Raw genomic sequence first — 21,289 nt, forward strand, 5'->3', positions numbered from 1 at the left:
ACCTCCGCACGCGCTCCCTCGCACCACGGACCCTATTTCGGGTCGTCACCTCGTCCTTGAATTTAATGAATTGAAATTAACCCTATCAATTCAACAACTGCCACCTATCCACCTACCTAGCTACACGGAACTCCCCAATCGCGCAGCTCCAGCTGCCACTGATCACTACCACCAAACAACCACCACCCTAAAACCCTCACACCTGCACGCCTCCGTGCGCTCTTGAACCAAGATGTCGACACACTACAACACCGAACCCACCGCCACCGCCTCCGCAACCCTGCACACAACCCTGGGACCCCTACACATCGCGCTCTTCGCCTCCCAAACGCCCCTAACATGCCGCAACTTCCTTCAACACATCCAAGACAACTATTACACAGGGACAATCTTCCACCGAATCATTCCCAACTTCATCCTCCAAGGTGGCGACCCAACGGGAACTGGCTCAGGCGGAACAAGCATCTACGAGGAACCCGAATTCGAATACGACCCGACAGCGCGCGATCCGAACGAGAAAGTAGTCCTGCGCGATGAACTGCACAGCCGGTTACGATTCAATCGGCGCGGATTGGTTGGGATGGCGAAAGCCGAGGACGGGAGCTACGGGAGTCAGTTCTTCATTACGCTGGGGGATGCGAGTCGGGAGTTAAACGGGCAGTGTACGTTGTTTGGAAGGATTGAGGGCGACAGTATTTATAATGTGTTGAAGATTGCGGAGGGGGAGGTGGTCGAGGGGACAGAGAGGCCGGTTTACCCCATTAGGGTTACCGGGTGTGAGGTGGGTGAGTTGGGGCCGTTGGAGGGGAAAATTGTGAAGAGGGATTTGACGGCGAGAAGTTCTGCGACTGCGACTGCTGAAGGGAAGGGTGGGAAGAAGACTGCACAGGCGAAGAAGAAGGGGAAGGCAAAGGGAGGGAAGACGCTGCTCAGCTTTGGTGATGATGAGGGTGAAGAGGGTGAGGAGATGCCTGTCAGGCCGGCGAAACCGAAATATAATGCTGCGCTGGTGACGGATACTACAACTGGGAATGGGGTTGCGCCAGCAGAGAAAAAGCCCAAGGCAAGGAAGGCGTCACCGTCACCACCACCGCGCAAGCGCGCATCGCCCACCCCTCCACCCATTGACCGACCCAAGAGTCCCGACCCAGCGACGCAACTTCCTCTGCGCGATCCAGAGTCTCCCGAGCGCTCTCCCAGCCCGGAAGAACAGCCAGCACAAAAGTCCAAACTGGAGCGAACCAACGCGGAGATCGAATCCCTGAAAGCCTCCATGCGCCGCACCGTAACCACGGAATCAGATGCAGGACGCAAGAAAACCGCCTTGGAAGCCATGATCCCTCAAACAGCCATCCGCGGCCGCAGACGCCCACCACCAGGATCCTCAGCAAGTACCAGCGCCAGCAACGGCATAACGGGCTTCTCTAGCACCAGCGACAACGCCGCACTGAAGATGTTCAACGCTTTCAAAGCGAAACTCGAAAACGCGGACACTGCCCCTACCACCACCACTACGACCAGCAAACAACCCCAACCCAAACCCCAAAAAGAGAAGGAAGAAGACGAGGAAGACGAGGAATCTCAACTCTGCGACCTCCACTTCATCGTGAACTGCCAATCATGCAAATCCTGGTCTGACAACAACGCAGCCGGCACTGATGCCGCCGAAGGCAATGAAGACAACCAATTAGGCGACGACACAGACCAAGGATGGTTAACGCACCAGCTCCGCTTCGGGAAAGATACGCTGGGCAAGGATCTGAAATGGAAGAAGGAGCATCCGGACGACGTGGATAGTTTAATGGTGATTGATCCGCGCGAGAAGGAGAAGGATATCGTTGCGTCCGGGTCCGGGTCTGGGAGGAAGAAGAGGGGGATGATGGAACGGGATCGTGAGAGGGATAGGAAGAGAGGGAGGGTGGGAGATTTGGAGTGGGAGAAGGGGAGGAAGTAACTTTTCTCTCGTTGACATTGACATTGATTAGTTGATGTGTAACATACATACATACTATACTACTTATATCCTATACTACTTCTATATGGTATATCGGAATTGAATGAGGATAGAACGTCAATGGAATTCAATTTCAGCTGGGGGTTTGGGAGAGAAACAAGAAAAAAGCAAGAGAGGAGAACCTAATGTCATTTTATTTTTATTTAATACTATGAACAAAACGTGCGCCGCTATCATTAGAATCGTGGTATGTGTAGAAGCATTCTTTCGTGTACGGGAGGAAGAGGAAATAGAAAACTAGAATGATTAGGCAAGGGGGAGGAGTGTGTGTGATAAGGGTATGATTGCTTTTTTCTTTTTTTCTTTTGTGAGGCCGTCAGTCAATGAAGAGAAGCGTGAAGTTCAATCATTCAATCAATCAATCAGTCAACCGAACTGTGATGCGATGTCTTGATCTGTTGTATGAAATCAGGCGGGAGAAGGGAGAGGGGAATTGACGAGTTCATCATATGGTAAGGTGTAGGTAGGCATGGGTATAGATATGGGGTATGGGGGGATTATATGCAGCGATATACCTCATTTGAGAAAAGGCAAGACAAATGTAAAGTTTAAGCTTTTATTCGTATTCGTAGTTCCAAGGTTGGCTCTTGATATTGCCTTCCGCAGACACACAGCCCCGTTAGTAATGTCATCAAGCAGGATGAAAATAATATAAAAAAAAAATCAAGCCTTCTTGCGCCGCTTCGCGCCGCCGCCATTGCCCTTACCTCCCTGAGAATCGTTAGTTTCGGACCCGCCATATTGCAAGCCATCATCCACCGTGTTGGCCGGGCTGGTGCTCTCGCTGTCTGGAAGTGCCTCGATGCGATTTGTCTCGTGGTTGATGGGGATTTGCGCATCCGCGCCGACTCCTGAGCTCATTGCGTTGGTTCCATAACCGCTGCCATCGTATCCGTTGTAGTACCCGGCCGTCGACTGCGGGTTGGCTCCGCTGAAGATATCACCCTCTGCTGGGATCTGGTCGAAATCAAACAGCTCGGTAGCATCTTTGATCACGCCGTCCTCGGGACCGGTCGTCGCCGTTGGGTCGGCTGATGTTGTGACCGGTACCGAGTGCGACGAGTCGCCGAAATCTAAGCTATTTTTATTATGTTCGAGGTCTCCAATGTCCGTGAAGTAGTCGTTGGTGAAGATCTCATCAAGGTTTAGTGGGGGAGGGGGGACGCTGCCGTCAGTGCCAATGCCAGGGATGGTGCCCGTAGGGCTCAAGGGTTGAAGCAGGTTGGTCAGGTTCTGCACAGAACGGTCTTGCTCCGCTTGCATCTTCACCAGGTTGTCGATCTCCGCGCGGGTATTGGCCAGCCGCCCCGAATAGTTGTGCGGCATCGGCGGTGGCGTCGGGGTCATCAGCGCGTTGTTTTGAGACACCGGCGGGCTGGTGCCGCTGGAATTGCTCTCGTTGGCCATCAGACGGAGCATATCTGCACGCTGGTTGGGGGTGAGTGGCGAGTTTCCTCCGGATGTTTCAAGGGATGACAGCACATTAGGGAAGTCGGCGAACGTCGTTGGCATGCCGTTGCGCGCATTGGAGTTCTGAATCACAGACATAATGTCCCGTTGTGGGAACTGTTGATTCGCTGGCACCGCCGCCTCCTTTTGCCGCGGGCTCGTGTCAAACACCTCCTCGACATGGCCGGGTTGCGACGCACTCGGCTGCCGGCCATGGCCACGCGGTTGTGAGCGGTCATAGGCGGTGGCAGCAGGGGACAATGTTGTCGCACGGCTCTGCCGGTCAGCCCCCGGGGGCGCTTTCAGCAAGAGCGGTTGCTTCTTCATTGACCGTTGTCCACCAGGGCTATTCAGATTGGACGCACCTAAGGTGCTCAGCGTATACTCGTCCCCCATGTCGACAACGTTGCCTTGGTCTTGGGAAATAGCTCCCGCGAACGAGTTCGCCAGATTCTGCGGTCCCTCCTGCCCTTGCAGACTGCGGTTGTAGACAGTTGCTAGGAAAGTGAGGATGGCATTTATCGAGTTCTCGTGCCGCGTATGCTGCTCCTGGAAGTTGGCCGCCTGCGCGTACAATTGCTCGTGCTCGCGCCGTAGTTTGCTGATGGTGTTGGAAATGATCTGTTGTTGCTGCCGGATAGCTTGCAGCTCTCGATACACGCCTGCCAATTGGTCTTTGGGCATGACATTGTTCGTGATGAGAGACAATTGGCGATTGCGCGCACGGTCATCTCGAGATCCAATGCCATCATCCCCGTAGTCGTCGTGGTCCTGGTCCTCCGCTTCCTCGGTCTTCACACGCACGTTTGCTTTCCCAGACTTGCTACCCTGGCCCGCCGTGTTCTTGGGCTTCTGAATCAACCATAGCAGGTCAGGATGCCCGCGCTTAAAGTAGGGGTTGGCGTATTCGCTCGGGCTCTTGTTCTTCCGCTCGCTAGCACGCATCGAATTGTCCGACAGCCCAACCTTCTTGTGAAAGCCGTACATGTTCAGCTGGCGAACGAAAGAGGCGTAGTTGTTGTGTTTGAACAGCTCCGGAATGAGGGTCTTCGCAAACTCATCTTCATCCATAACGATGAAAGAGTTTCCATCATCAGACCATCGGATAAGTTCAGTGTTCTTCGACTCGTCCAGAAAACTACAATGCAGTTAGTATTCGTTCATTCGCTGCTGTCAGTCGGTCGACCTACCTGCTCAGCTTTTGCACAAATGGAGGGATCTGCTTCCGCTTGGCCTGTGCCTCCCTCTTCGCAACCATCGCGCGCTTATATAGGTCCTCCAGACTCTCCCCCCATCCCCCGTTTTCTCCAGTCCCAGTACTATGATCGGAGAACGGTGGTGTTTGTTCATATCCTCGGCCGCGATTCACCAGTTGAGTTGGGGTTTGACGACGCGCAAGCTGCCCCGGAGCAGCAGCAGTAACATTGGCCGCAGGCACGTCCGGGCTGGATGTGTAGGCAGCAGCGCTGTAGGGGTTGGAATCAGGGAATGAGGGACTGGACACGTTCGAGGAGGTCTGACCCCATTGCAGAAACTGATCGTTGGAGAGTTGGTTTCCGGGGTTCTGAGGGTAATTGGATAATGGGCCCAGCTGAGGATGAACGATCGGGGATGTGCCAGGCGCAGGTCTCTTGCGGGTAATTCCTTGAGGACTCATCACAGGCGACAAAACCAACGGTCGGTAAAGTGCAAAGACGTTCTAAGGGGCGAGTAAAGTCGCGTATATGATGGCCTAGCGTCGTCCACTAGGAGGGAAGGAAGAATAACGGCGATTGGGCGAGAGACGAGAGAAGTACTTAGTCGGTCGGGTAAATGGCGGGGTGAGCGGAAGGCCTTAGTTGGCACGGGCAATCCGAAAATGAGGAGGGGAACTTGTCATCAACGTCGTGATTCTCAGAGACGTCCAGGGCGATGGCACTCAGAAGAATGAAGAGCGCTCAGCAGCGGAGAGGGCGTGGGACTGCAGGCGCAAGTGTCAATGGCGGAGACGCGACGGCGCCGCCGCAGACGCTAGGCGTAGTAGCAAGAATCGAATGTAAGGCGGGCGTCAGGCAATCTGCGAAGACGGCAATTCTATATCGGACCGAAAATATGCGTCTGGATGCGATGCAGTCGCTGAATCCGAATTACTTGAGCGAATCGAGGCTGGCGATGGAGATTCGACAGAGCCTATTTAACACGGGAAGGCTCTGGGGCCGAAGGTGGGTTGAGAGATACAACCGAGCCGGCGCAACAAAGGCAGGCACAAAGCGCAGAAGAAACAAAGCCTTCCACCACGGGAGGTGAAGAAGAATGGGCGCGACGGAGAACGGGATGAAGCGATGGAGTTGGATCTGAGGGGGCTCAGGACAGGCAACGGCGTCTGGTCACCGCCAGCAAACTCGGGAACTCGAGATGCTTGGCGGGCGGTGATGATCTCAAACCTCGGCGGTGAGTCGTGATTGGCCAATGGCTGACTCAGCGTACGGCACGTGGACGAGGGCGTCTCAGTCGCGATTCGCAGTTTTCCGTTGTTATTCACTCTAGTATCCCTCCTGGGCGTCAAAGGCTTTGTTCTCACTTACGGACAGCAACCATCGTCAACGGCAACCATCGCTGCTGACCACACTACTGTTATGACCTCTACTAAGTACTTGCTAGTGAGGTTGGCTCCCTTCGGGACGGCAAGCTCCCCACTGCCCCATTGTCCAATCACCACCCGCTAATCTTTGCGGCATCGACTTGGCCCATTTCTTCGGACGGCCTGATCCAAAGCCTGTTTTCCTTCCAGAGGTTTCACGATGCTTCTATCGATTTCTGACGCTTCAAATTTTTCCCTAGCCAAACATCTAGGTGCTGCAGAAAGCCAAGCACAGATGTACAGGATGAAAGCAATCAAAGACTTCACCATCAAGAGAATCAGTCTATTCCACCATCTGGTCACCAGTTAACTGCCGGAAGCGTTTCAGTATTCTCTGCCACAGGTCTGGCTGATCCTCCGTAAACCGCTCGATCTTCTGCAGGGCAGCCAAGTCTTCCTCCATATGATGGCGCTTGGTTGTGCCGTCCAACACCGTAGTGTGTCCCAGTCCTAGAACAAGACAGTAAAGTGCTGCAGCTGGCGAGATATCTGTTTCGTGGGCAAGCAGCTGAACAGCATCCGAGCGAATTAATTCTGGATTTGCCGATAGCGTCCAGAAGCTCTGGTAAATGATTTGGTTCTCCCGGCAAAAGGCCCTCAAGGGAACATCGTATTGCGTGTCGGCATAGAATCGGTTCTGAACCACAGCAGGCTTTACCCTTGCTTGGCCAAACAGCTCCTTCAAGATGGACAGAGTCGTGTTGGATATACCCAGGCTACGGATCTGGTGAGGAACATAGCTCTCAACCGCGGACCAAGCCTCCAATGTCTGAGACATCGTCGGCAGCGGTGAATGCAGAATGAGCATGTCAATGTATGCGTCGTTCACACTATCTGCCGTGCCTGACGGCCGGAGATTATGCAGCGACGACTTGATAGACGCATGGACCTGATCAGTCACCGAGGCCTTGGGGTCATACGGCATATTATCCGGACTCTGGCCATTGACGGACGTGAATTTGGTTTGGACCTGACATGAATTAGCAACAGGCAGACACGAAATGCAATGGAGAATTTCTAATTTTGGGTTTTGCTGTGGATTGACCACTTACATGAAGATCTTCTCGTCGGACGTAGCCGTCCTGGAGGGCCCTGCGTATGCCTTCCCCGACCAAGTCCTCGCGATAATGCTTGGGTTGGGCAGCAGTGTCCACGGCGCGGAAACCAGCCCCAAGCGCCTGGTGTACCAAATCGGCGGTCTGGTCTTTCTTCCAAGCGGTACCGTAGATTAATGTGGGAATGATGGCGGGTGGTGCGTTTTGCACGGGACGGAGGACGTGACTCTCCCAGGAGAGTTTGGTCATTGCAGCGCGAGCCATAGTGAAGTCGATCAATTCAATGGATTGGATGATATGCAGGGTTGTAGCCGAGATGCCTTGTCATGATGCCTGCGGATGAGCGGATGCAGGAAGAAAGTAGCGGTTAACTCCGACCGGGTTATCCAAGGTGCGAGCACCTGACTTCATGATGACCTAACTCATAGGGACCTAATGTGTTGATGTCGACAAGACTTTGCAAACATAGGTATCTGGGTGTGTGTGATAGCGGTGGCCTGCAGCAAAGATTGACTAGTGGTAGCAGCTTTGTTCCGGTCCCTCACATTCGCACACAGGCAGCATCATTATCCGAGCTTTAAGTGGCAGATGCAGGTGTGATGTTTCTATAACCTGTGCAGGAACTAAATATAGCGGGGAGGCAGTGCATCCATCCGATGCTAGAACTTCACCCGCGGGTGGAGTAGGAATAGCTTGTACTGTGTACCTGGGCTTTCCCCAAATTTGAGCATTGAACCATTTCATTCGAGACAAATTTCCATGCAGTGTCATGCCAGCTGATGGATAACTCCGGCAGATGAGTTCCTCGTTGGTTCCAGAAGAGCCCCGAGTGACAGTGTCACAGATGACATCATACCTTTATCCCATACTTGACTGCAGTAGAAACCTCGCTTGACTCTATGCAAAAACAGCACTACACCAGCAGCCCCCAACAACATTCCATGTAACCCCGGGAATCATTCCGATCAATCAATCAACCCACTCCACAACTCGCCTACTATTGAACTATCGCGACCCACCCTCAGGGACTCCAACTGCAACGGCATATCGGGCTACCCCACCGTGGCGGTGCCCTGACACTATCAAACTATACAGCCATTCAGCAACACCAAATTCAGACTAACTTCCAGGCAACTTCGTTCTCATCTCCCAGATTGGTGTTATCAGAGATGATCAGGGTCTTCCCGCGGCTTGGCATGACCGAGTTGCAGATACCCGAGCTACTGATCCTTACTTCCACCTATCTCTCGTGCCGAATCAGGCAAGCTTGGGGTGGGAAGACCTCACGAATGTAGGGAGGACAGTTGTTTCCGATATTGCATTGAGGAGTTGTTGTGCATATGATTTTTCTCCTAGCAGCATGTCACCTACCCCGACTAGTAGTACAGAAAAAACAAATATAGAAACAAAGTAGGTAGTGGTATACAGAGAAACAAGGTATAAATAAGAAGCAATATCCATCCAACATCGATATATCATCATCAACATCAATTCCCTCGAGAACAAACCATCATCACACTTCAATCATCACTACTACTTAACGCGGTCTTCTCTCTAAACTTTCTCAGCCACCACCACAGGAACAACACCACAAACAGCAGCAGAAGCAGAAAGCAAAAGCAATCGAAGATGCACTTCCACCTCATCCCAGCCCTCCTCTCCATCACCACCACCCTCCTCTTTACTCCCCTCGTCCGCGCCGACAACGACCTCGACTCTGACGATGTCCCCGACCGCTGCTGGTCCGTCTGCGGTCCCGTCGTAGGCATAACCCAGGGCTGCGACCACCGGTACGACGACAACGACCGCGCCGAGCTCAACTGCATCTGCAACTGGGCCGAGGCACCTACTCTTCTGCCATTGTGCGAGGCCTGCATCGCCAATTACCGCAGAGAGCATGACCATGACGACGACCATGATGCGCATGATAATGGTAGGTTTGCCATTCTCATACAAGTTTCGTATAGATATGAAGAGTGATATGCTAACTATAACAGATGCCTACGACATCCTCACCTCCTGCTCTCTGTCCACGACAACCTGGAACGCAGCGGCCGCTACTTCTGCCCTTCAGTCTGTGAACAGCACGAGTGCTACTGCTACCGCTACTGGCTCTGGTGCTGGGGCTAGTGGTACTGGCTCTGCGGCTTCGACCGGTGGTTCTGCTGCTGCCGCGTCTTCTACTGGTGATGTTAATGGGGCTGTTGGAGTGAGCGTTCCCGGGCTCTCGTCTGTGGCGGTGATGTTGGCCATGGGTATGGGGTATTTGGGTATGGTTTGAGATGGATGGATTATTGATTGAGGAAATGCATGGACGGTCATGGTCATGAGAAATGAGTTTCATATTGATGAGATGAGATTTTAACATCTCTAGGATACCTCCGTTGGTTATCTGATATTCTATCTTGGGGTGATGTTTGTGATAGCTGAGGGTGGAGGATGATATAAGGGTGGCTATCTTTGATGGATAGGTATAGGACGTTCCTTACAGAAGTAATACATGATTCTGCGCTTTGGTCTTGCTTCTTTGTGGTGTGCATGTGGATAGCTGTATATGCACAACAATCAGTGATAAGATCTTATCATCCTTTCATTATCGAGTCAGATTCGGAATACGCCCCAATTAGTCCATTGTGAGAACATAATTCTGCTTTGCAGTCAGATCAATGTCTATGACTGCTAAGACTTTGAGTTATTAAGATGGTATGGCCTTTAGGGCCGGGTTCTGAGACATGACGAGGCTCTTCGGTAAATATATATATGCCGTCTGTTATTGCTAAGTACCGGCATATAAGACATACTAGTAATACTGCAAGATGTCACCGACCTCATTCTGCATAGATAATACAATATACCTTAATGCAATGTACATTATTATTTAGGGTAGTAGCATGAACTCTCTCATGCGTCTTAGCCAAACAAATCCTCGCAGTTCTCATAAGCGCGCACATGGTTGAACACCCACACTTCAATAGCTGATAGTCCAGCCATGCACAGAAAAATCAAATGATCAATCTAGTTATGTGTCTTTATCTCCTGCAAGGATTTTGAACACCCAATGTGAGGCAGTCCGAGAAAATAATGTCAACAATGTCGTACGGATCCCCTCGATGCACCTGATGTGGCTAGGTGGCTAAGTATCATGGTTCCTTTCCGCTAGTAATGATATACATCGAGTACTCAGTTGTGAAGTAGGACTTGCTCAACATGCGTGGGTCAAAGCTAATGATGTTCTAATTACTGTGGTATTTGAGAGACGCCTGTTAACATAGCAGCGACAAAGAAGCGAAAATACAATGCAAGATCATAGCCCCCAAGAACTGCTAATAGCTGGCAACGAATCATAGCAACAGACAACAGTATCCATAAACAAAGAAACGAGTAGAGACTCTTCTAAAACTTTATATTCCGCCACCGACAATCTTAAACTCTACTTTTTGGCCTGTGACACTCCGAGTCTAAGATACATTTTTCACATCTCGGAAATAGACGCCTTCGCACTAGCCCATGTCATAAAGCGTATTTGAGCTCCATTCATACTCAATTGATTGAGGTACACTGCATCAACAGAGTTTGAACGGATGTGGATCAGAGCATGTATTGAAGTCAATTGTAGTAATAGGGAAATGAGGACCATGAAGATGTGTATTCAAAGAATAATAATATAACCGTGTCGCGTAAAAGTCCTTTCTGTAGAGCAGGATTAGAGCTAGCGTTCAATATTTAGGCAGTCCGCCATGTACCAGGGTGTTAGTTTATATAGTGTTTCACAAAGTGTTCTAGGGATCCTTTTTCTTGTAGGCAAGATCCTAATGAGAACATTCTTGATTAGACTTGATGAGTGGTATTGGGCGCCTCAATTCTGGAAAGTTTGCCCCATCTCTGCTTTAGCCAAGTCAACAGCCACTGTTCTGCACCATTTGACAAAGCGACGAATGGATTAAAAAGAATATAGCTGCTGACAGCTGGCATACTATCAACGATATTTAATTCTATGATCACGATGCTCATCTGACTGCAATGAGATGTTTAAGAAAGGGACAATTTATGATTCCGCAGTGTCCCTTGTCTTTGTGTGGAGTAAGAGTTGTGTCCGAGTCCAACGTATAATTGAGTCCGAAGGCCATCATACAATCAAAAGTGAGACTGAAGCACAGCGAGCGATATACTATCATGATCTCCAAACACCATTGGACAAGATTCAAACATCAAAATATATCCCCGATTATACTATATCGTACTACCTACCATCATCATCATGTCACACACTGAATCTGATTACAGCGCCTGAAGAACCTGTCACAACTAAGTAAATAACCACCACCAACCCAGCATAACGTGCACCAGACCCTCATGCCTGTCTGTCTCCTTGCTTGAAAAACGAAATTACTTTAAACTCCTATCAGAGACACGGGCTAAGCACAGATAAGCCCACCACCACCACCTCCTCCTCACCAAGCATTCGACTGGCAAAACAAGGAGTGGGTGAGCACGCCAGCCACACTCCAAAAGCCACCTAATCTCCATAATAGCCACAAGCCACATATCACAGCCACAATCAACCGAATCCTTCCTCAATAGGTGTAGTTGCAGGCAACAAACAAAGCATACGCATTCTGCCTAAAGCCCACACATCCGCAACTTGCACCGCCCAAGCGGTAAGGATTACTTACTAGTATCTTAAAAGTAAATGCCACAAATACTCACTCAACCACAATACTGTGAATGTGTCCACAACTACTGTACCAACAACTATGTCCCAACTTTAAGCCATTATTCCAACACAAGATATAAATTAATCCATTATGTAAACAATACTTAAGCGAAGCGATACTTAACTATTAATCACGACCAAAATCTTACTGCAAGCCTTAATAACAATAATCCCATCGGATAAATGAGAAAGCAAAAAAATCGAATAAAAAAACAGCCCACCAATCCGCTGATCGGTAGGTTTTAGTTAGAGACTTAAGTACTTAGTTTCCTGCAACATGCAAAGAATCTGCAAAGCTGAACGAATTACGGGAGTAGTACGGAGTAGAACTCAGGCAGTGCAGTGCAGGGCGAACGAAGGAAAAAAAAGGGAAGGGGAAGGGGAAGGAAAGAAATTCCGATAATTCGGAGTTGAACCCTTGCATGAGATTTACTGTAGTGCACGGATGAGTGAGTGAGTGAGTAATGGGTGAGGTAGTCATGGGGAGGGAGAATTTCTTCGTTTTGATTTACTTACTTGGTCTGTGATGGAGGACTTTTTATATGAATTTCCTTGGTTTTGTACTCGTTTACTAGTTGGCTTACATTAATTATTACCACTATCTCTCAACTTCAGATAAAATTCCTAAACCCTCCATTCTTCTCCCTGTCAATATCAGAACTACAAGCAAAACGAAGCACAGTTTCAGCTGTTTCATTTTCCGAACTCTCGCTTGCGATTCCTGTGGCAACAAACCCAGATGGATCAGGTGGCTTACATGGGCGGCGCGGCGCTTGCATTGCATTAGGCCCGGTAGCCGGTGCCCAGGATGAAATAGATCAACTTAGACTAGACTAGACTAGACTCTGTACTTAAAACGCCTCCCCTTCGTTTTGCTCAGGTCCATAAATAAATGAGGATAAAAAGCATCGTCGGAGACTCGGAAATAGATCCAGAACATTAAGTAGGAGATTTTGAAAGATTGGGTAGCAATATTTATTGTCATGGTGGAATAGTAATTATTATTTTGGGTTCTTCTCTTCCACACTGCTTGGTGGCATGGACAGGTCTCGCTGCTGCAAAGCATACAAGAAATATTGCATAGCCCACAGTGGGCAGCAGTGGCCCTGACCTGCAAGAAATGGATAGTGATCTGACTTGCCTGCTGAAAAGGGCAAAATGTCTCGGATGAATGGATTGGCAGCTCTGTTCGGTCAAATCATGTCCATCTGTCAGTCAGTCACCGAATACTTGGGCAGTCAGTCAACGATTTTAACTTGGCAGAAAAAAGGGAGTGCTTTTCGATGATCGGCGCTTCCTGGCAACGAATATGAGGCATTCAAATGTGTTAGTCGTGCTTTTCTTGATTTTCATTGTTCGCACCATTGCCACAGAGAATCATGATGCAGCACTGCCGCACTGGCGTTTTACTCTCTTAAGTTTGAGTAGATACCCTTGGTGCCCTGACTATTGATTCATGAGGGTGAGGCAGTCGTCGCCGGTTAACTCTTGAGACTATTCTCCGTAGCGCTTTCAGAGTGTGCCTGGTGCTAATTATAAGCATCGAACAACCATTCCGAGTGGCCGGAATTACACTGCACATTGAATAGTCTTCGATGATCCGAAACTTTTCCTGTACAGTAGTCAGTAACACCAGTGAGCTACTTTTTCAGGCGCAACACTTGTGGTGGGCAGGAAGCCAAACCCACACCTGCGGTCTGTTGATCGGATTTGTCAGAGCGGACCACTCGCGTGCTTTCCACCCACTCCCTTTCTGCACCGCCTGCAATAACAACAATGGCAGCATGTACTTGACCTACTGTGTACATACTGGACCTCTGCCCCTCCCTCTCACCTACTCACTCCCTAACCAATTCCCTGGCGATTCCGACGAAAGGATCACGTAAAGCGGTCGAGATGGCCCGGAGCGGGCTGCTCCCCCTATCGGCACCGGTCACGGAGCGAATCACACCATCGTTACACTTATTTAAAATCGAAGCTTCCAATCAGCAAGATCTACTGCGCACTAGGCCGGCTCGTGGTGCCTAGCGGGCTCCAGTCCAATTTGCCTGGAAGGTGAATGGAATCGCTCTCGGTGGACTTGGGAACGGACTAAGAATGTTCTATAGAAACGCTTGGGAGTTTAGCTCGCGCCGGGATCGCCCCCAGAACTCCCCGGTAGGCTATGCGACGGGGACTGGCCCAGTCGGCCTCATAAATTACCCTTAGGGCGCCCCCATCAGGTACAAGTACCGAAACCGAATACGTACGTGCTGGAATTTCATCGTCATCTCGATCCCTCCGATGGCTTACGGTTACCGGCCTGCTGTTAGCCTGCGTGGGAGGCGCCAGATGCAGCGGGCCTCTCTCCATAGCAATATCGGGCGGACAACATCCCATCTCGGGAGCTTGCTCAAGAAGAGCATGGTAATCTGACGTCTCCAGTCAACAGGTTCTGGTGACACTCTAGCGGGTTCTAGCTCGGGGTGTTAATCCCAAACCGCCAATATTGGGTCCAGTTACCCCCCATAGGAGTAGTGGCCATAGTACTCTGTAGTAAGCCAAACACCGAGGCCTTGCGGATCCGCGAAAATGACCTCGCCACTTTTGTACTACTATTGCGGCAATTGCATTCTCGATTATTCGTGGAAGGTGATGGGTCACTAGGCTTGGTCTCGATGCCCTGAGGGAGGCGAGTCGAAGAAACGTCAGGGGACAAAAATTACCTACCTAATCCTGTATGGTAAGTAACAATTTCCCCGAAATGGATAGGGAGAAACTTTTAGGTATTTCTAAGTCCCCGTCGTATAACGGGAGCCATGGGGTGCGTTCAAGACTTGCGTGTCAAGTAAATAGAGGGGAAATGATGGGAATGTCATGTCCAGACGATAATTATAGCACGGGGTAATCTTAACAGCATTTCCGTACCTGCCTCGAAATGACGGCTGCAGGGAAGGGAAGAAAACTGGACGGGAGCACCGCTAACCGCTCATCAGGGGTCTGCTAAATTCCGAGTGACAGGTATGATCTCCCGGCCAGCGTAGGGGGTTAGCCGGCCATCCTCCTCCTCCATGGAATGCCTGATGGGTATCAGGTTGGTGTTCTCCAGATGGTGGTAGATAGTGGTTGCTTGGAGAGAAATCTTTCATATAGAAAATCGAGGTAGCATAACAGTTGCACATCGGCCAACGGACAAACGGGAAAGCTGCAAGAGCTCGTGAATACGGGAGCTTCCCCTATTCGGAGAGGTGATGAAGCTATAGGGCATCCGTTACCCACTCCAGGCGGATCCCGAATCCACCATAGTCTGGCCCTAGGGAGTAGGGACGCGTTGGAGGCTTGCAGCTTTCCCGGATAGGAACCATCAGTCAGGAACCTTTCGGGACCACTCAGCACAGTCGTTTTCGTGGACTAGATGGGGTTTCGATTCAGAAGGAAGCCAAGAGGCAGAGGATGGCCTGCGATTGTCCGGAAAACATCCGACAACGAAAAGAGGATGCGATCTTCGAACTGGTGCGTCATGCGTGATGACAGACCTCCGCTCACTCTAACTTTCCTAGTAGTAGTAGACCTGCTCCTGAGGGAGTCCAGTAGGTAAGGTAGCCCGTGCTGCCGGAAGTGGCAAGAGGGGGGGGGGAGGAGGAGGAGGGAATTGGAGGCGGGGGGAGGTGTCCTGAGTGCTCCGGTATCGATTCTCAGGGACGGAGAGACACGTTGACGGAGAGTCTGAAACATTGCGACAGGGGGAACGGACCATACCGTCCGTGATATGGCTTGGCTACGGAGAAGGGGTCGACGATGACGCGGAGGAGGTAATCACCAGAGGAGATGATTTATTAATGGGATCAACAAACCTGGGGATGACAGTGGAAAAGGCGAAAGAATTGGAACAAAGAGAACGCCCCAAAGGAAGGAAAAAATTGACAAGTGCACATGATGATGATGATGAAATACTGATAGTTGCTCTAGATCAGGGGGTGTGTGATGTTATTTTCAGATCAAGGCAAGCAAGCAGGGAGGAAGGTGATGGAGGAAAAGTATCCTTTTGAGTCAATTTTCTATTAGCTGGGCCTCCGTACTTCCATTCTCTCTGGCAACCAGCGATACCAGAGGGTCCAGGGGGGAAATCGCAAAGGGAGAGGGGGGGGGGAGGAAACGGAGAACGAGGAAAATACGGCTGTAATACTGCTAGTTAGAACGAAGGGAAATGATAGATGGTAAATTAGTGCTCGAGGAAGGTACCGGATGGGCGGTGCAGCCGGAGGGAGGAAGAAGAGAGGAAAAGGTACCCCATTCTTGCTACTAATACTGAATAGGTACCTGGCAGCCACTCTACTATCGGTAGAGGTACTTAAGTACATGGCAAGTACCAGCTGCCTATCCAAGAGTCATATCATCCGTCCCCCTCTGTATGCACAGCAGCCAAAAGAACAAGAACCATCAAGCAACCTGAATCAATCTATCTCCTACGAGATTCTGACCAAAGGGTGCACTTTTCAGCTTCTTGCTAATTATTTTACTAACCACCATTGATTTCTCCTCATTCATCTGGTGATCCACCTTCCTGCTTTTTTGGTTGGACAAATAGTTAGCATTGCTTTTGTTCTTCTCTCTTTTTTTTTTTTTTTTTTTTTTTTTTCACTTTCACTTATTTTGTTATCTTTTCTTATTTTCCATTATTTATTCTTGTTCTTGCATCTGCATCCGCACCCTCCATTCTATTGTTCGCCCTGTTCCTGTTGGACTCATTCGACCTGCCTGTGTGTTTGGACCAATCAGGATCACACTCCCCTTTTGGGCAAAGCCTCAGATTCTCCATTCTGAATTTGTTCCCACTTCTTCCACTCCCAACGCTACCGGGACTCGCCTTTTTTTCCCTTTCCTCTTCCTTTTTGTTTTTGCCTCCCGCCACTTAACGAGTTGTGCAGAAAACACGCGCAACGGGCATAGATAGCTCAAAGAGGAGTCAAGGCGGGCAAACGAAGCGCAGACATCTCCGATCAGCGACGGCCGTCTTCTAGTGACTTCATCACCCGGTGATATCAGGATCAAGGTTCTACCACCATCGAAAAAAAGCACCGATCCGAACCCAAACACAAAAAGCAACGAAAAGCAGAACTAGGAAAAAAGGGAAGAATTGCTAGCAGCACAACAAATTGAAGGAAAATAAGAAAAGCAGCAGCAGCACCAGAAACGAAGAAGGATAAAAAAGGGAAAAGGAAAAGGAAAAGAAAAGAAAAAAAGAAAAAAGAAAAAAGTAAGAGCCCACTAGCGAAGGACATCCCACTGGATACCTTCGATCTTCCCCGTCCGCCGTCCCGTCCCCCATCTGACTCTGGATTACGGGAATCCCTTCATCCCATTCGCTCTCACCTTGGTTGTCTCTGTCTGTCTCTCTCTGGTTGTGTTTGGTTTCTGTGGTTTCGTTTCTCGTTCCCCCCTCCCTTCCAAAAGTTCTACCAGTCTTCAGTTCTCTCTATTTGTGTTGATCATCCTCTTTCCCCCCCATCTCCCCATATCCCCCTACTACTCACACATTCAACATCCGTTTCGGGTAGGGTGGCCCTTATTTAACATTCCCTGGCTATTGTCTTTCTTACCACCTCCAACATCCTTTCTGACAGTTTCATCTATTGTTGGAATTAGGGATTCAGACCGGGTGTTCCTGACCTTTGGGGGCAAGCCGCCGCTTCTCTCGTTGCTTTCTCTCCATCACATTTCCCGCACGATCTATCCAGTGCAGTGCAGCAGAGTGCGTTCAGCCATCCCCATCAATCCTTTTTTTTATTATTTTATTTCATTTTCTTTTGTTTTCCTTTCCCTCTTGCTCCCTTCCTCGGGGGTGTGGATTCGCGGAAGAGCAGAAAAAAAAGACCAGACCAGACCGGACCCGACTAAGCGGTCGCGGTGTTGCCGGCTTTTCTTTCTGCGTGCCGTTTTGGCGGGCGTGCCTTTCCCTTTCCCTTTCCTTCCCTTTCCCCCCCCCCCCCCCCCCAGCAGCAACCAGCAGCAATAAGCAGCAACTGCAAGCCAAAGAGTGAGATTCCTTTGGTGTTCCTCTTCCTCCTGGACCACCTCCTGCTACTTGCTCGTTCCTCGTTTTCCTTCCCTTCCCCCCTCACTCCTCCCAATTCTCCCTCCCTCCCTCCCTCCCTCTTTCTTTCTCTCTGTTCGGCCATCAAAAAGCCTTGGGCACTGCTTATCCTTCCCAGGTAGTGGCAGCTCGTTTTCCTTTTTTTTTTTTTTCCCTTATCTTCCTCTTCCCGTGTTAAAGCTCCGTTTATTTTCCTTTTCTTCCTTCTCTTGCTACTTCGATTTTTTCCGCACCCCCATTTTCTTTTTCCCGAGTTCTCCCTCGCCTGCCCTCTTCTGATGCCCCTAGGGGTCTTGAGAAGCGAAAGACAAACATAAAAAAAAGCAAAAACGAAAGAGAAAATAGTTCCTAACATTTTCATGCTAAAGGATACGACGGCCATTGATGACCCAATAGTCACGAGAGAATTATTTCAGCAGCTGTGAGCGATTTTGCTTGTTTTTCTTCGGTTTTTGTCGCTTCCACCGCGCTTTTCCTCTCCGCAGTCAACCAACGATCGGTCACTCCCTCCTCCCCCTCGGAAAGTTGACCCTGTTTTGCTACGATCCTCTCGACCTTGCAAACATCCCCAAACCAAGCGTGGTTTGACATCCTCCTCTCCGCTACTGTCCAGCGCCTGTCCGGTCGCTCCTATGTTTGAGTAGTTTCGCCAGACACAACAGTTGCGATCTATTGAAAAGGGTTTGTTGTGTGGTGGATCTCAGTGCCCACATTCCTCGGTTTGGTTGCTTCTAGGGATTCTGCAATCTTTTCGCCGCCATGAGCTATCAACAAGCCCAGGACATGTACCACGATAACTCCGCGGCGCGTTCTCCTGGCTCCCAACGCCACCAGCAGCCGCTGCACCGTCAACCCTCTCGTCAGTTTGACGCGTATGGCCCTATGCCCGTGAACCTGTATGACGACATGGCTCGTTACGACACCGGTCGGCTGGAGCGCCTGAACTCGTCGCTGCACAATAACTCCTACGCCTACGATCTCGCGGGCTCCCAGACCTGGAACCCCAACGGCTTTGCCAATGCGCAAGCTCTTGGAGGCATTCGGTCGGCTTCGACCAGCCTCAAGACAACTTCGCGCACTGGCAGGGCGGGCTTGCCAACGGTATGTATTCAATTGCGTGGGTGGAATGTGTTTGATGGAATTGGCGTTGCTGACTGACGAGTAGACATGGCTTGATCAGCAGCCTGGCATCCCCAGCGCCTTCTCCAACCTCGGTCCCGGTCCCCTCCAAAGCAGCGCGATGCGCCCAGAAGCCTCTGGTGGTCCGTCGGAAGCGGAGGATGAATTGATTCCCACCGCCATTGTCATCAAGAACATTCCTTTTGCGGTGAAGAAGGAGCAGCTGGTGCAGCTCATGACTGAGCTTAACTTGCCGCTGCCTTACGCCTTCAACTACCACTTCGACAACGGCGTCTTCCGGGGATTGGCATTCGCCAACTTCACTTCTGCTGAAGAGACCGCAACCGTCATCGAGGTCCTCAACCATTTCGAGCTCCAGGGTCGGAAACTGCGGGTTGAATACAAGAAGATGCTGCCGCTGCAGGAGCGGGAGCGGATTGAGCGTGAGAAGCGCGAGCGTCGTGGTCAGCTGGAAGAGCAGCATCGCCCCATGGCGAGCTCGCAGCTCCAGACTCAGAGTTCCATGTCGTCTCTTACCTCGCACCTTCCCGCTACCTCCCCGTCCCCCGTCTCCCAGCGTGGCCAAAAGTTGGGTAAGTGGCTTGACACCCTTGTGATCTTTTCTGCAAGTCGCTAACCCATTCCGCGTATCTACAGAGGTCGACCTCAACGATAGCACAACGCTTTCGTACTACTCGCAGCTTCTTCTCTTCAAGGAAGATACGGCGCGTGATACCCTCGTGTTCCCGTCCAACCTTTCTCCTGTCCAGCGCCGCACCGTTCATACACTTGCTCACAACATGGGCCTAGGCCATGCGTCTCGGGGATCGGGTGATCAGCGGCAGGTGCATGTTTTCAAGGTCGCTCCTGGCACCAATGTTAGCCCTCCCTTGTCGTCCATCCCTGCCGCTGTCCAACCGGCGGAGACAGCGCGCCGTGGACTGAACCGCGCCGCAACCATTGATTTCAGTGAGTCTCGCAACGACGGACCCACTCATTTTAACACTTTGCGCGGTCAGCCTTCTGCTGGCTTCCTGGGAGTCTTGGACTCCCCTGGCAACTTTGGCAACACGCAGAACCTTCGAGCCGCCAAGTCGTTTGCAGATCTACGCTCCTACACGCCATCCCCCGTCCCCTCTTCTGCCAGCTTCCCTGCAGCGCTGCAGTCTAACGGAGCGCGCCTGCAACATTACGATGGTGCCACGAGCGGCACTTCCAACACCCCTACGCTTACGTCCGCGCCATCCGGTTCCTCCCTCGGTATGCAGCGCGACGACAGTCTGTTGGTCAACAGCCTCAGTAGCCTCTCTCTGGGCACTGGAATTGGTGGGCCGAATGCGAGCCCGAGGAGATTGCGGGGTATGTTCTCTTGGGAGCAGCCAGAAAGTCAGCCCTCTAGCGCTGGTCCCATCGGTAGTAACCGATCCATCGGAGTTGGATTTGACGGTCAGTCACAGGAGCGCATGCCCATTAGGCAGCCGAGAGGCCCGATGCCCGAGAAAGGTCCAGGATTTCGACGCCAGAACGGACACCAATCGCGCGGAAGCGACGAGTTACGCACCAGCTCTGGTGTAGAGATTATTGTGGAGTAGACACTTTGATGGGAAGACGAAGACGACGAAACTTGTTAGATTGCTTTGCCGCAAGATGCATACGACTCTTATATCACGAGGCCTGATCCTGTTCTGCGATTATTGGCTTACGATTCGATGAGGGATGACGAGATGACACTCAACCGAGAGAACCAAAAGAATATTTCTCTGATCTAGCCAAGTTTAGACGTTATTTTGGGGCAGCCCAGCAGGCACGCTGTTTGAACGCAACCTTTTTATGCTTTTCTCCTTGTTTCGCGGAAAATAAAGACCTCCCCAAAAAGAAAGCTGTGGACTATTTGAGACGCGGGCGCCTTGCATGCAGGAACATTTTTTTTTACCTATACTTTTTTTCTTTTACTCTTAACTTTTTACCTTCTACAAATTGTGTCGGCGGAAAGCAATATAAAACCAATCATCAACACCTGGATGGCTACGAAGGACGACAACAAAACGGGATTCGGATGTCTTTGTGTGCCCATGGCAAGAGAAATGACTCACCAGCATTTGCATTTAACCTTTTACTTATCTCCTTCTATCTACTTGTTTGTCACTTTGTATATGGGGCAATTTGCATCATTTAATGTTTTTATTTCTCTGTCAGACGCGTCCAATGTGCTTTTGTTCTCTCATCTCCTCTAATCGTGTTTTTT

General features: G+C 50.5%; 5 protein-coding genes across 5 annotated transcripts; 3 read left to right on the plus strand and 2 right to left on the minus strand.

The window, feature by feature from the left end:
- Positions 1 to 38: 38 nt before the first annotated feature.
- Positions 39 to 1,954, plus strand: cwc27 (putative peptidyl-prolyl cis-trans isomerase; the record flags this gene model as incomplete). The annotated part of the gene is made up of 1 exon (XM_025680681.1): positions 39 to 1,954. The coding sequence occupies exon 1, from the start codon at positions 233 to 235 to the stop codon at positions 1,952 to 1,954; it is 1,722 nt and encodes a 573-aa protein (XP_025542699.1). The 5' UTR covers positions 39 to 232.
- A 512-nt stretch (positions 1,955 to 2,466) lies between these two features.
- On the minus strand, positions 2,467 to 5,247 carry BO79DRAFT_69994 (heat shock factor family protein). The gene is made up of 2 exons (XM_025689625.1): positions 4,654 to 5,247; positions 2,467 to 4,601 (listed from the first exon to the last, which is right to left on the minus strand). Exons 1-2 carry the CDS (start codon positions 5,118 to 5,120, stop codon positions 2,678 to 2,680), a joined length of 2,391 nt encoding a protein of 796 aa, XP_025542700.1. The 5' UTR covers positions 5,121 to 5,247; the 3' UTR covers positions 2,467 to 2,677.
- Positions 5,248 to 6,183: 936 nt separating this feature from the next.
- BO79DRAFT_207599 (putative aldo-keto reductase (AKR)) lies at positions 6,184 to 7,465 on the minus strand. Its single transcript, XM_025682208.1, has 2 exons — positions 7,136 to 7,465; positions 6,184 to 7,053 (listed from the first exon to the last, which is right to left on the minus strand). Exons 1-2 carry the CDS (start codon positions 7,400 to 7,402, stop codon positions 6,367 to 6,369), a joined length of 954 nt encoding a protein of 317 aa, XP_025542701.1. The 5' UTR covers positions 7,403 to 7,465; the 3' UTR covers positions 6,184 to 6,366.
- A 1,166-nt stretch (positions 7,466 to 8,631) lies between these two features.
- Positions 8,632 to 9,707, plus strand: BO79DRAFT_243511 (putative GPI anchored protein). The gene is made up of 2 exons (XM_025685294.1): positions 8,632 to 9,071; positions 9,136 to 9,707. Exons 1-2 carry the CDS (start codon positions 8,768 to 8,770, stop codon positions 9,417 to 9,419), a joined length of 588 nt encoding a protein of 195 aa, XP_025542702.1. The 5' UTR covers positions 8,632 to 8,767; the 3' UTR covers positions 9,420 to 9,707.
- An 8,646-nt stretch (positions 9,708 to 18,353) lies between these two features.
- On the plus strand, positions 18,354 to 20,928 carry BO79DRAFT_70047 (putative R3H domain protein). Its single transcript, XM_025689626.1, has 3 exons — positions 18,354 to 19,026; positions 19,091 to 19,637; positions 19,702 to 20,928. The coding sequence occupies exons 1-3, from the start codon at positions 18,685 to 18,687 to the stop codon at positions 20,634 to 20,636; spliced, it is 1,824 nt and encodes a 607-aa protein (XP_025542703.1). The 5' UTR covers positions 18,354 to 18,684; the 3' UTR covers positions 20,637 to 20,928.
- The last annotated feature ends 361 nt before the right edge of the window (positions 20,929 to 21,289 follow it).

Source organism: Aspergillus costaricaensis (assembly GCF_003184835.1).
Source record: "Aspergillus costaricaensis CBS 115574 unplaced genomic scaffold BO79scaffold_6, whole genome shotgun sequence".
Taxonomy (NCBI): Eukaryota; Fungi; Ascomycota; class Eurotiomycetes; order Eurotiales; family Aspergillaceae; genus Aspergillus; species Aspergillus costaricensis.

Bases quoted from the DNA above. Each gene is read 5' to 3' on its own strand.
- BO79DRAFT_70047 (XM_025689626.1), top strand. From the start codon at position 18,685: ATGAGCTATCAACAAGCCCAGGACATGTACCACGATAACTCCGCGGCG. The intron at 19,027-19,090 runs GTATGTATTCAA...ACTGACGAGTAG, and splicing joins GCAGGGCGGGCTTGCCAACG to ACATGGCTTGATCAGCAGCC. The intron at 19,638-19,701 runs GTAAGTGGCTTG...GCGTATCTACAG, and splicing joins CCAGCGTGGCCAAAAGTTGG to AGGTCGACCTCAACGATAGC.
- BO79DRAFT_207599 (XM_025682208.1), bottom strand. From the start codon at position 7,402: ATGGCTCGCGCTGCAATGACCAAACTCTCCTGGGAGAGTCACGTCCTC. The intron at 7,054-7,135 runs GTAAGTGGTCAA...AATTCATGTCAG, and splicing joins TCCGACGAGAAGATCTTCAT to GTCCAAACCAAATTCACGTC.
- BO79DRAFT_243511 (XM_025685294.1), top strand. From the start codon at position 8,768: ATGCACTTCCACCTCATCCCAGCCCTCCTCTCCATCACCACCACCCTC. The intron at 9,072-9,135 runs GTAGGTTTGCCA...TAACTATAACAG, and splicing joins CCATGATGCGCATGATAATG to ATGCCTACGACATCCTCACC.
- BO79DRAFT_69994 (XM_025689625.1), bottom strand. From the start codon at position 5,120: ATGAGTCCTCAAGGAATTACCCGCAAGAGACCTGCGCCTGGCACATCC. The intron at 4,602-4,653 runs GTAGGTCGACCG...ACTGCATTGTAG, and splicing joins TTTGTGCAAAAGCTGAGCAG to TTTTCTGGACGAGTCGAAGA.